This window comes from Danio rerio, chromosome 4 (genome assembly GCF_049306965.1).
Source record: "Danio rerio strain Tuebingen ecotype United States chromosome 4, GRCz12tu, whole genome shotgun sequence".
NCBI lineage: Eukaryota > Metazoa > Chordata > Actinopteri > Cypriniformes > Danionidae > Danio > Danio rerio.
The window spans coordinates 53,773,175-53,787,754 of record NC_133179.1 but is presented as its reverse complement, the minus strand read 5'-3'; the positions used below and the strand labels follow the sequence as shown (position 1 = coordinate 53,787,754).

General features: G+C 34.7%; 1 protein-coding gene and 1 long non-coding RNA gene across 2 annotated transcripts; one reads left to right on the top strand and one right to left on the bottom strand.

Annotated features, from left to right (window-relative positions):
* Positions 1-1,123: 1,123 nt before the first annotated feature.
* LOC101885044 (uncharacterized) lies at positions 1,124-7,439 on the bottom strand. The gene is made up of 5 exons (XM_073948680.1): positions 7,253-7,439; positions 5,218-5,650; positions 4,644-4,853; positions 3,688-3,954; positions 1,124-3,642 (listed from the first exon to the last, which is right to left on the bottom strand). Exons 1-5 carry the CDS (start codon positions 7,339-7,341, stop codon positions 3,463-3,465), a joined length of 1,179 nt encoding a protein of 392 aa, XP_073804781.1. The 5' UTR covers positions 7,342-7,439; the 3' UTR covers positions 1,124-3,462.
* LOC137491353 (uncharacterized) lies at positions 4,467-13,800 on the top strand. The gene is made up of 3 exons (XR_012402771.1): positions 4,467-4,871; positions 10,360-10,419; positions 11,722-13,800. It is a non-coding gene; the product is annotated as an uncharacterized lncRNA (long non-coding RNA).
* The last annotated feature ends 780 nt before the right edge of the window (positions 13,801-14,580 follow it).

Sequence of the window (14,580 nt, the reverse complement as noted above, 5' to 3'; positions counted from 1 at the left end):
AATGTTTTTATGTAGCTTAACAGGGAAGTGAAACACTCAAATTTACATTATTTTGTACATTGAATTCCACTTTAATGAACATATATTAAGCAAACTGGAATAATGTATGTGTGTGTTTTGATGTGGGTGTATGCATGCATCAAGTTTATATGTATATATGTAAGTTTCATAAATGTTGTTTTGAACATAGGTTGATATGCGAGTAATGCATAGGTGCATATACAGGTGTTTTATGTGTTGATACAGTTTGATTTAAATCCTACATGGCGCCTCATACGATCAACTCAATCTCTGAAAATGTATGAAGAACATTAAAACCTGCCATGTGAAAAACAGCGCCTATCTTAGCTTGGTTTGAACACCAAAAGAGGTGAAGGCTTTAGTGGAGAAGAGTAAATGTACCCGCCCCTATGACGTCACCACCGGACCTGGTTGAAACCAAGGCTGAAACAGGTGAGACCATATTTGGCGCGTGACACGTGACTATCTTTGGCGCGTCTGCTAAATAGGTTAATAACCCTCTGATGCTGAGTGAGCTTCTCTTTCATTATGACCCGGGGCGGACTTACCAAAGACAGCACCAGGACATTTCACGTTGACCTAATGGTCAATCTGGAGTGCCACCGTGAATCTGGACCAATCGCCCACCACCAAGCGTGTAAGTGTATATGTCTGTGTGTGCACTTGTGTGACAATATGCCTATCTTTTTATTGAAAAGGGCCACCCCTTCTCAGGTGTGTTTTTCAGCATTGTGGCTGATTTATAGAATGTATACAATTCTCAGTAGGTCTGTGCAATTTATCGAAAATTCGATTTAGTTTTTTACTTATAATGATTATAAAAAAACCATTAATCCAGATAAACGATTATTGCATCATATACCGTCCCGTTTAAAGCTGTACACATTTGTTGCTCTGCAAAGCTCAGTTCCACGTGAAAATGACTAAAACCATGTGCTGTAATTTTTGCAACACGGGATGTGCATCATGCATTGATGTACGTTCGAATCCTTCATATTTTTCACAGCGCGTAAGAGCACGTGCTGTTGGGTGTGTGCGAGCCTCGGAGCCATCTTAATGTGAGTGCTTTAATGGTCAAATACATGCACATTTGTGCCAGAACGCGGAGTTTAGTGAATATTCATAATAACCCTCGTTTGTGTAATAAATAAGTTGAGTATCTTGTATATTTGAGTATATATGTAGAAGACATGTGAAAGAGAAACCATATCAGAGCCGCACTATTCTTAAAGAGACAGCGCGCTGAAAGAGCACGTGCTGTTGGGTGTGTGCGCGCCGCATGGAGACATGCAGAGCATACACATCTTAATGTGAGTGCTTTAATGGTCAAATACATGCACGTTTGTGCCAGAACGTGAAGTTTAGTTATTATTCATATTAACCCTCGTTTGTGTAATAAACAAACAAGTTGAGTATCATGTATAGCTGAGTATATATGTGTAAGACATGTGAAAGAGAAACCATACCAGAGCCGCACTATTCTCAAAGAGACTTTTTCATTATTGTTAATAAAACAACAAATGGAGAAAATCTCTGCCCGCTGCTCTTGACTGAAGGGATTTTTTTTTTTTAGCAAAAAGGCATTTCTTACAGTGAAGATGCCTAAAGCACAGTTTAAACATAACAAATTTAATAACTCATTTCTAATAACTGATTTTATTTTATCTTTGCTATGATGACAATACGTCATAGTTTACTAGATATTTTTAAGATACTAGTATTCAGCTGAAAGTGACATTCAAATGCTTAATTAGTGTAATTAGGCAAGTCATTGTTTAACAGAAGTTTCTTCTGCAGACAATCAAAAATATATATTGCTTAAAGGGGCTAATAATATTGAGCTATTAAAATAGATTTTAAAATATTTAATCCTGCTTTTATTCTAGCCGAAAGCAAACAAATAAGCCTTTTCTCCAGATGAAAAATTATTATAGGAAATACTGTTTAAAAAAAAAAAAAAAAATCCTCCGTTAAACATAATTTGAAAAATATTTATATATTAAAAAATTCACAGAAGGGCGAATTTTCACTTCAACTGATAATCGTTTTAAGTAAATCGCGATTACCAATATGACCAAAATAATCCCAATTATGTTTTTTTTCCCATATCAGAAACTGTATTTCTCTCTCTCTCTCTCTCTCTCTCTCATTTTAATTACATTACAGCATCAATTCTTTAAAAGGAACACTATAAAATTGAAAGGCACAATAACTGTTCACCGGTAGTTTATCAATATGGGAAGAAACAATAGCTCAGCATATACCCTCGATCAATGTGTGAACAGATGTACAATGGAAATAATTAAAACCTCAGATTTAAAAATTGGCTTAAATTAACATCAAATAAAATTTAGAGAAGTTAGATTATTATAAGAAAAGTATTACAAAAACTGTTAAGGGTACCTAATATTTGAAATAAAACTACACCTTCTCTGAACTTTACAGATTTCCATGAGACAATTTGTTTTATGATTGGGTGCAGGGAGCCGAGTACTGCTCAGGAACAACAAACACTATAGAATCACTACCAAGGAACACTGATTCCTTTCGCTTCTTTCAATACATGTCCCTCTATGAACTTGGTATGTAAAAAAAAAAAAAAAGTGCGTCACTACCAGCACTGTAACACAGTTTGACATAACGTAATGTTTTACAGCATGTACCTTCACTTTAATAAAGCTTGAAAGAATTCACACTTACTGTTCCCTGTATGCCGTGATGGAGGTGGGTGATGAGAATTTGGCAAATGGATAATGGTGTAGCCATAAATAATTGAAAACATAATTATTATTAAAACCTAAAAGGTTGACTTGACAGTTTGATTTAAAAGTTTGATATAGTTCAAAAAGTTTTATGATAGTTAATGGTGTGAAATGATTAGACTTACTATGTAATGCAGAATTATAATGGTAAATAAACACAATTTACACACATTTAATTTTTTATTAATTACAATTGTATAATTGTGTTAGTTAACAAAACCGAAATACACATACATTGTTTCAAATATTTAATTCAACTAGCCTAATGTAAAATAGAAACCGTAAAGAACAAAGGTAAAACAGAACTGTAAAGAACAAATTTAAATGACTGTAGCCTAATTGAGAAAATTAAGCAAACTGGAAACTTTACTTGAGGGTTGTTCATTAGACTGTCATGAAAACTTTAAAATCATGACACGATATGTATATGAAAGAGTTTATGCATGCTTATGACAACTGTCATTAGCACAGTTATGCCATTTTAAATGCTAAAATTACATAATGTGACATGGCAACACGTTCATAACAACATGACATAAATGCATCGTAACCTATTTTTTGCTTTGTGACACCTAATGACAGTTGTGATAAGCTGGCAAAAAAAAGTTTTATTCATTATACATGTCACGATTAAAAAGGTGAGTTTTATGAACACCCCTTGAACCTTTCCTCACAAACCCTAGAAAAGGCAGTCCATTGAGTCCTGAGTGTCTTCTGGATGGACCTGATTGGGGTCAGCAGATCCTCCACTGTGAACATCTGGAGGGCCCTGATCCGCATCAGCAGATCCTCCACTGGGAACATATGGAGGAACCTGATCCACACTGGCAGATCCTCCACTAGGAACGTCTGGAGGGACCTGATCCACACCAGCAGATCCTCCACAAGGTACGTCAGGAGGGACCTGTTCCACACCAGCAGATCCTCCACGAGGTACATCTGGAGGGACCTGTTTCACACTGGCAGGTTCCACGTGGAGGACGCTTCCACAGATGTGCCTGAGTTTTAATTGAAGTGGGAGCTGGTTTGCCAGCTCCTCAATAGTGCCTGCATAGAAATGTACAGGCACTATGTACTCATCCATATGGCTATCCAGGAGGATGAGCTTGTCGTGCATCTCTGACACTCCAACGATCTCAAGAACTGCCTCCTGGATATCCCTATCAATAAGCTGAAAAACAAAAAAAATTTAGAAAAGGTTAGTAGAAAAGATTCAACTTGCATTTGATAAAAGTAACCGTATTTTCTGTGGATTAAGTTATCTTTTTTTAAATCATAAAGGGCGCCTATTTTATCAATTTTTTTCAAGGTTTAAGATAAGTTTTTGTGTCTCGAATGTTTTTGTAAAATGTTGGCTCAAAATACCCATCAGATTATTTATGATACCTTTCTCTATATATGAAATTTGAGCTGTAATGATATTATAGCTGTTTTGTTGCTTGTGCCTTTAATGCAAATGAGCTAGTTCATGAAGTTAAATCCCAAATTGATTTGCACATACAGTATTTTATAGAAACTATTCAAAAGTGCAATACTATATACTAATTGCAAATAAGGGTTTTCAGATTCATCAGATGAACTACATTTTGGTAGAAAAAATATATTTTTTTCGTATACATTTTCCAATAATTTATGTAATGCGAACAACAGAAAAAAAAAAACTTAAGGAAAAGTTTAATTTGTACTCTTCGTGTTTTTAATCAAACAGCCTTCTGTGATGTTTTATCCACTGTTCATCTGACACTACTATAATCGTTATTAAGGCAACAATGTCATTTCATTTCTAAATTTTTAATGTCTCTTGAAGGTTAACACTTTTAAATGTGTGTGGATTACAGATGTGCAGCATATAATGTTTACCTTAAAAGTTGTGTGATTAGAAGAGTCGAATTTTGCTCTTCCATCTGGTCTTCCGTTTACTTTCAGGTGACTGAGCTCAATGATGTCCCCGACATAGAGCTCGTTAAGTGCTTCTTCCCGCCACAGTGAGACATCGTGTACTACGGAGCCACATTTCATCCGCAGGTCCAGGATCGGTATGTGAGTGCGAGTCATTCTAGGCACTTCAACCTGGAAAATGACAAAAAGGTAAGTACTATAGTGTTTTTATTTATTTATTTTTTTCTTAATCCTGACACAAGAGTTTACTGTCATTAAGTCGGACTGTATGTTTTGGTGATTTGAAGTGTCAACATTAGCAGAAATCGCCTGTCTAAAGACATGCGGTACAGCTGAATTGGGTAGAGTAAATTGTCTGTTGTGAATGAGTGTATATGTGTATGAGTGGATGTTTTCCAGAGATGGCTGGCAGCTGGAAGGGCATCTGCTGCGTAAAACAAATGCTGGATAAGTTAGCGGTTCATTCTGAAGTAGCGACCCCCAAATTAATAAAGGGACTAAGCCGAAAAGAAAATGAATGAATGAATTCACTTACTTTTTCTAACTGCCCCCGTAGACTCAGGTACCCAGTTTCACTGAAGATATCCTCTTCCTCTCCTGTTATAGGTCGTGAAGGAGGACAGAGGGCCTCCCTTGCAGCTCTTTTAGCCTCCTCACTTATGGCTAGCGGAGCGGTCCTAAATTTGATGGTGCCTTTATTTACAAATAAACATCGGCGGCCATATTTGTTTGAGATGGTTACATTTTTTACAATATATGAGTGTCCCTCTTCAAATTCAGGGTCACTGCCGTTTTTTATGGACAGATAAACTGCATCACCATCCGTAAGGGCACATAAAGATGTGACTTTGTAGGTGTCAACAATTATTTTGTTTTCATGTTTAATAAAGGTCACAGCCTTTTGGCTACTGTGCACTTTAACACAGGTGATGTGCAGTGGTGGTGGGCGGCTGTACGGTGTTGCCATCCTAAGAATAAGAAAAAAAGGTTACTTTGTATTAGTTGTAAATATTATGTAGAATAAATTATAATTTCTTTTTAACCCAATTCATCAATTAAACATATCAATTAATCTAAATCTGTTTGTCTTGACTGGAATGTTGTGCTACATCCTCCTTCAAAATATCATATATTGTGTTTTATAGAAGAGAGAAACTCAAAGATTTGTAAGCATATAAGGGGGGAATAAATTTTTTTTTTTTTTGTGAGGGGGGTATTTATGCTTTTTAAAGATTATTAAATATTTTGCATGGCCAAAGTCTAACAATCTAGGCCCAAATCAAGGCCTTCCTAACATCTCAAGCATAAAGACAATAGGAAAATAATTGGCATACAATGAAGAGTCAAACTCTTTAAAACCAATAATTTACCAAACTTGTCACCAGTAATAGTTAATTTTACCAAATCATGCCCTAGGTGGGTGTGGAATGTCCTGACCTAACTGTCTCAGTCTGCCCATGCATAGTACTGTATAACTATAATCATATTGGCATATCAGAAATAACAATTGGATAATTATAAATAGACACATTTTTACAGAATACCATCGATGCACTGTTTTATGAAACTTGTCACACTATAAGTCCTGACAATATAGTTTATAATGCTGTAATTGTTAAAATGAGGATAAAATACCTGGAAAAAACACTTCCTATCAGATCAAATTCTGTCAGAAAAACTATTATAGTTTACAGATTTCTATTTATTTCTTTAGATTTTGAGATTCTTGGTATGGGATTTCATCGAGGTCTGCAGTGTAGTATACAATTCATTGAAAATCCAGTAATAAATAATGCATTTATTCTTAGGAGTATTAACCTGTGCAGATACTCAGAGCACCGTTAAATATAAGCCACTGTTATTTTTTTTATATTTTATTATAAATTGGGCATATAGTATTACACAATGTTTTATTTATATAGAGCATTTTTCTAAAGTTTTTTTTAATTTTTATTTTATTATAACACAAGAAGTTTGTAAAGGGTTCACTGTGAACATCAGCCTGCTTTCAAGATTTAAGATAAGTCTTTTGTGTCTTCAGAATGTGTCTAAAGTTTCAGCTCAAAATACCCATCAAATTATTTATTATACCTTCCTGGATATATATTAAAAGTCACATGAACATTATTTGAAGTAAAAAGTTAAACACAAACACAGCTGAATGAAATATTGAGTATTATTCAATTATACGACTAGTCTGTAACAGTTAGCAGGGTTTTTCACAGCATTTTTATTGATGAAGTGGTAATTTCTTATTTATTTCAGTCACATTAACTTTTTAAAATTAAAATAAGAATAAAGTAAAAAACTAATTTAGATAAAATTGCCTCAAACACTAAAAACCCCATTCCCGGCGTATAAATGATCATACTATAATTATTAAACTTAACGTTACGCATCCAGCTGTATTCTGACAAGATTTGACTGGACAGAAGTGTTATCTGAGGTATTTAAAAAAAAAACCAAAACCATGTTATTTTATAAAGCATCTGTAGAATTTATAGTATAATATCATAATTTAATTATACTGTAATCATATAAAAGCTAAATAAGAATTAAAAAGCTCTCACCTCAGAAGTATGCTGTCTGTTGTACAACTGAAAGAATTGACAGTGATGTGTATCCAGTCAGAAGCGAGACATCCATCACCAAGGCTCATGACGTCAGATGGAAACCTTTATCGAATGATGTTCATGCATTTTTGTTTATTATTTTTATTCATATAATAAATGTTGATTGACAATGTGGCGCATCCAATCGGAAGCGAGACATCCATCACCAAGGTACATGACGTCAGATGGATGTCCATGTGGATTGACAGTGAGGCGCATCCAATCAGAAGCAAGGCATCCATCACCAAGGGACATGACGTCAGATGGAAACCTTTTATCAAATGATATCCATGTCTTTATTTTTTATTTTATTCATGTAATGTTAATTGTTATTTAAAATTCATTATATGTAGTACATTGAAACATTTCTGAGGTCATAATTCATAAAAATATCACACTGATGTATTCTCTTATTAAATGAGTAATGTTTTACGTTGGTCACTAGAGTGTTAAAAGACGATTGTATGCTTATCAAAACAATTATTACGATTTTGTTTTGAGTTTTATCAGTAACAATACTTATAATTTTAGTTGATATCTTTTATATTTATAATTATGTATTGTACCTTATTTTGTACTAATATTTTTTAGATATAAGCAAGATAAATTTGCGAAATACCTTGGTATTTCTTTAAAAAAAAAAAAAAAAAGGTAAACAAATATTAACGTAAACATAAGAGCTGGCCAATGAGACCGCTGGGATTTTCCATAACCTGTCCTTAATCATCCGGTCCGATGGTCCGCACATTGGGTCTCGCATTAGGAACGATTTCTGAGGTAAATTTTCAATTAAATGTTAAAAAAAATGCGTACGAGTGCTTAAATTGGCTATATTCAGACAGATATATTATGAACTAATTGTTTTTGAGAAACGAATAAATCGTTATTAAGCATTACTATTAAATTAGTCTTGTGAGGGAACTATACCGGATGGTGTGTGACGAATTTTGTCCTCAGTCTAATTTACTCGCATTTTATACCTCCTGTTCGTTATTTTGCCATGTAAACAGTATTAATTCAGTTTGTAACGTTTGACCCCTTAACGTTATATGCTTTATAAAGAAATGCAGTCGTTTGTCACTAAATAAACTCTTGACTTTTATCCCAAAAGTATGCATTTTTTCTGTTAGTCTCCAGATTTGATGAAATATTGATGGATTCTCATGTCTTTACTTGATATTTTACCATTTTTACCCATACTGAGGCGATGAACTTAGAGCTTCATGCCCATTTCATTCATACGGGAAACCAGAGGGCGCCATACATAAAGGCCTTTGGCCTAGCGCAGGGGTGCTCAATCCTGTTCCTGGAGATCTACCTTCCTGCAGATTTCAGTTGGTACCCATATCAAACACATCTGCCTGTAATTATCAAGTGGTGTGCAGGTCCTAATTAATTAGTTCAGGTGTGTTTGATATGGGTACCAACTGAAATCTGCAGGAAGGTGGATCTCCAAGAACAGGATTGAGAATCCGTGGCCTAGCGGATCGCACGTAGATATTTACATGCACGCCGTCTTTCCTTTGTTTACTAGCGTTGCTAAGCAACGCAAACAGATGACAGTAAAAACTTAACCCGTTATATAAGATGTAGTAAAAGCATTTTCATAGTATTCTCATTTTGTACATTTTATTTCTCATTCTGTGATAAGAATTTAGCCTAATGTAACCTTAGGAAAGCAGCACATAAACCACAAAAGTAGTTAAAGTGCTGCTTAACAGACAGACAAATAATGGAACTTTACATATTTATCTTAATAGACACATATTCATCCATCCCTGTGTATTATTTGGCACGTCTCCCTTTTCTCCACGTTTTTCCCTTTTCAATTCAATCATTGTTTTGTTTTGTTTTTGGCATGACAAATGTATTGCCAGATATACAATAAGTTCCTGTCTATGTATACTTAATATTCTAATAGTTCGACATTATATATTAACAATAACAATACAATTTATTCCTGGCTCAAAATAAGGTAGAGGTGGTGATCAAGAATTTTTTTCCTACTTGAAACAAACACATTTTGCATCAAGTAAATATAATTTAATTGAAAAGAGACATTAAATGTAATTACAAAACATTATTAGCTAATCTGTTTATTTAAAGTAATCTCACATTCTATGATATATATGAGTAAATATGAAATGGATGCAACAATAATTTAAAGTGACGCAGTGGGTAGCACGATCACCTCACAGCAAGAAGGTCGCTGGTTTGAGCCTCGGCTGGGTCAGTTGGCATTTCTGTGTGGAGTTTGCATGTTCTCCCCGTGTTGCCGTGGGTTTCCTCCGGGTGCTCCGGTTTCCCCCACAGTCCAAAGACATGTGGTATAGGTAAAGTCTGTAGTGTGTGTGTGTGTGTGTGTGTGTGTGTGTGTGTGTGTGTGTGTGTGTGTGTGTGTGTGTGTGAATGGGTGTGCATGGATATTTCCCAGTGATGAGTTGCAGCTGAAAGGGCATCCCCTGCTTAAAATAAATGCTGGATAAGTCGGCGGTTCCTTCTGCTGTGGCGACCCCTGGTTAATAAAGGGACTAAGCTGAAAAGAAACTAAATGAATAATTTACAGAAGTGTTTTATTAAACTATAAAAAACTGAATTCAACTAAGTCTGAGACAGACCAAGGGTATTTTAAAGCTTACTGTACAATTATTTCAAAGATTTTTTTTTCTGACTACTGATGAAATGAGACCAAAAATAAAATAATAAACCAGCAAAATAATCATGTTCACAGCACAAATGCCATAATGACTTCATCACGTGTAGCTGTGACTGGTTACCTAATTGTTGTCAAGGTGGATGTGGTACAAATTTAACAAGAGAGAATTTTCTATGCAAAATCATGAATAATAATATTGTAACTTTAAACTAATATCAGTGAACTATAATAATGATTTCTTTATTTTCTTTTCATTGCTTGTCTATAAATGTGCCATGTCTATATCTTTGTATACCAGATCATTGCACCCTCTGCTCCAAGTTATATTTTAACTAAATGTTTTGGCAGTAACTGTCAAGGTTTGTATTTGTTTATCTATTGATCTACTTATTTTTTACTCATCTTTTAGATTGTGTTGTCCTCTACCACTTCTTCCAGCTGAAGAGTGATCACCAGTACCTTTCTTAAGGTAATTAATGTTCATTTTCACCTCATTAGTAGTGATTTACAACTAATTTGTTTAATTTTTCTGACTATTAAATGTGAAAATTCTGAATCGTCTTAGATATTTCTTTGATTTAATAAATGTTTTTCATGGGATTGTGGCTGCATTGGCCTTCTTTGCAAGTATCATTTTACATGTTACACATTATCTGTTTAAATTTTAATTTATTGTACATGTACTGTAAGTTCTACATAGACATTGCCATCATAATTATCTACCATTTACAGTCCATATAAACATGTAATGCTAAGTAACACCAATGTCTCGAAGACTTAATGTATCAGATTGTGTAAACAAAATTGTCACTTTTATTACAGCAGTTGGACATCTTTATTACTGTCTATGTAAGAACCATTTTTCAACCATCTACTTAATGACTTTTATTTATTTATTTAGTATTAATTTTCCTCCCTCAATTCAATAAGTAATCATTTTGAAATTATTGACATTATATATTATTATTGTTATTATATATTATTATTAGTAGTATTATTTAGTAATTAGCTGTTAACATATTTCACGTTTAGCTGATCATTTTGTAAATCAAATGCAACCGTGTATAAAGAATGTTATTAACTATTTGTGTGTGTGTGTGTGTGTGTGTGTCTTGGTGTGGTTGTGTCCTTTACTGTCCTTTACTGTCCTGTCCTATCTATACCTTTATAATCATTTTTCACTCAAAACTTTGTATTGCTTCAATCTCCACCTCTTGCTCATTCCATTCTTTCTCTTCCGAAAAACAAAAACTTGCTGGCTGCCAAAAACCCAAAACGCTGCTGCACTGCTTGCTGCTTTGCTTGCCTGCGACCCAAATATATTACCACCCAAAACGCAATCCAACATGCAAAATCCCAAATGCTAATGCGTGCTTGCAATTGCATCTCAAAAAGAAAAAGCCAGAACAAATCTCAAACTCTTTGAAACCAAAAACTCTTGACTGTGAAAAACTCTTGATTCTGAAAATTATTTGACAGTAAAAAAGTTGATTGCCTGTGAAAAGCTCAAAGTAAACATCAAACTGAGGTAAGAACTACTACTGATTAAGAAAAGAGAGAAATTAATTTTCAGATTTCACCAACATTGAATATCAACTCTTTTGGAGTCAACAATCATTTTTGATTGATATAACTTCACAATAAGTAATACTTACTGTTATCTTGTTATACATCATATATTTTACATTTCGTTGTGACCTTTTACCTACTAGTACATATCTCTATTTTTAGTACTCATATCCTTTCACATCTGCATTTGCTTAATTGCCAGTTTCGAAACATCACAATGCCAAAAAAAGGAAAGAGGAGTGAATCTCAGAAACAGCGCAGAAAACGAGAAGCTTCATTTGGCACCAGTAGCAGTGCCAGCTCTGTATCAGGTAAGAATGATGCATACGTTATGTCTGTTACAGCATCCCACTGCCAAAACGATGACAGGTACAGTAGTTACTCTAGAAACCGCCAGTGTACTTGCAATTCATTGATGTTCCTAGCAGTCCACAATGAACGCAATGAGCTAAAGAGTTTTGACTTAGACTGGATTTTACAGAGAGGCGATGCAGTTTACACTGTTGTCAAACAATCGCTCCAAAGCAAAGGCCAGTTTGTCGATAGTTTTTTAAACTTTGATGAGCTACCAAACTCAATGCAGACAAATGCTCACCAGTATGACATTCTTAAACATCCTCAAAGATCTGGGCTTCTAAAGGATACACCTGCCCTAGATGAGTATGAAAATCTTGAGAATACACTGCAGTGTCTTAAAAATGATGCGACTCATGCATTGCTGCTGTGTGGAGGATTGTGCATCGCTGTATTCAGAGATCGCTCAGGGAGGTTTGGCTACTTTGATTCTCACTGCAGAAAACCAGATGGCATGTATACAGGTGAAAGAACAGGGACAGCCGTGATGTTGACGTTTTTCCATTTAAAAGACATGGTAGAGAGACTACTTCTTTTGTTTCAAGGGTGCTTCCAGTTTAGTGATCAAGAACAATTTGATTTTTTACCAGTGTCATTCATTGAAGTTACAGAAACTGATGTGCATTCAGAAGTCCCAATGAAGTGCCGTGTGCTTGAACGTGAAGGAATACCATGCGTTTCGTTTGAGAAGGCTCCAAATCATCATTCACAATCTACAATTAAGCAGATAAAAACATTCAATAAGACTCAAAATAATTTTCTATCAGTTGCAGCATCCCACTGTCAAAGTGATGTCAGGTACGACAGTAGCTCCAGAAACCGGCAGTGTACGTGCAATGCCTTAATGTTCCTAGCAGTCCACAATGAAAGTAATCAGCTACAGAGTGCTGATCTAGATTGTGTCTTACAGAAAGGTGATGCAGTTTATAGTAGTGTCAAACGATCTCTCCAGAACAAAGGCCAGTTTGTGCATGATTTTTTAAATTTTGATGAGCTACCGAGCACAATTGAGACAAACTCCCGATGTTACAACATTGTAAAACATCCTCAGAGGTTTGGTTTTCTGAAAGATACACCTGCTCTAGGAGAGTATCAAAATCTTGAGAATACACTGCAGTGTCTTAAAAGTGGTTTAACTGATGCATTGCTGCTCTGTGGAGGCTCATGCATTGCTGTTTTTAGAGATCGCACAGGGAGGTTTGGCTATTTTGATTCTCACAGTAGAACACCAGATGGCAAGTATACTGGTGAAAAATCAGGCACAGCCGTGATGTTGACCTTTCTTCATTTAAAAGCCATGGTAGAGAAACTACTTCAGTTGTTTCAGGGGTGTTTGCAGTTGAGTGATCAAGAACAGTTTGATCTTTTACCTGTGTCGTTCATTGAAATTACTGGAAATTATTTCCACACGGAAGTCTCAGAGGAGTGCCATGAGCCTGAAGATGATGTAGCTAATGAACTGTCCCATTCAACTTATCAAGATAAAATTAATGTTGTAACTACCTTCACTAACAATCAGGGCAGATTAAAACCCAACGTATTAAGTGAGTTTTCTCATGACATCTCGTCAACTTGTCAGTTGGCTTTGTCAGCTTCAAATCAAATACATTCACCGTTGACATTTGAGAAACCAAAAAAACTGAATAAAGCTCAAAGGCAAAAGTTTTATTGCAACAAAAGGCGCAAAATAATGGCTCAGAGACAAGATAATTATACAAAAATACAGAATGCAAGTAAGGATTACGTGTATAAAACAAGTAGTGAATACAGACAAAAACATAAACAAGCCATGAAAAACAGCTATTGGAACAACATGATTTACAGAGAGCAGCACAAAAAAGCTATGAAAAGCAACTATGAAATTAATGAAAATAGAGAGAGAAAAAAAAGTAATGCAATTAGCAAGTACAGGAATGATGAACAATACAGAAATAGGAAAAAAAGTAAAAAAAAGACAAAAGCATTCTATAATTCAAAAATACAGGACTGATGATCAATTCAGGGAAAGACAAAAGCATTCTATAATTCAAAAATACAGGACTGATGATCAATTCAGGGAAAGACAAAAGCATTCTATAATTCAAAAATACAGGACTGATGATCAATTCAGGGAGAGACAAAAGTATTCTATAATTCAAAAATACAGGACTGATGATCAATTCAGGGAGAGACAAAAGCACTATATAATTCAAAAATATAGGACTGATGATCAATTCAGGGAGAGACAAAAGCATTATATAATTCAAAAATATAGGACTGATGATCAATTCAGGGAGAGACAAAAGCACTATATAATTCAAAAATACAGGACTGATGATCAATTCAGGGAGAGACAAAAGCACTATATAAAGGAAAATTATAGAAACAATGCCAAATATAAGGAACAACACATGCAATATCTTGTTAATAGATATTTAAATTATCCAGATTTTAGGCAAAGGCAAAGGGAACATTATAGAAACAGATGCAAAAATGATCCTCTTTTTTATGAAAAAAGAAAAAAACAATTTAAGCAACGTTATCAATGTGATGCACAGTTTAGGGCTCGCCAGAACAATTATAATTTATTCAAATCTAAAAATTTGAAAAAAAATGAAAAAATTTCTAAACTTAAGGCTCTTCACAAAGTGCACTGCGCACAGGGCATACAATGTAAATACAAAAAAATGTTTCTGATACGCCAGCAAACAAAAATGTTACAAAATAT

What these genes read in the sequence shown, in the direction of transcription:
- LOC101885044 (XM_073948680.1), bottom strand. Translation starts at nt 7,341, where the DNA reads ATGAGCCTTGGTGATGGATGTCTCGCTTCTGACTGGATACACATCACT. An exon ending in CTAATCACACAACTTTTAAG is followed by an intron (nt 3,955 to 4,643) that starts GTAAACATTATA and finishes TTTGTTTTTCAG; the next exon opens with CTTATTGATAGGGATATCCA. An exon ending in GATCTGCTGGTGTGGAACAG is followed by an intron (nt 3,643 to 3,687) that starts GTCCCTCCTGAC and finishes GGTGTGGATCAG; the next exon opens with GTCCCTCCAGACGTTCCTAG.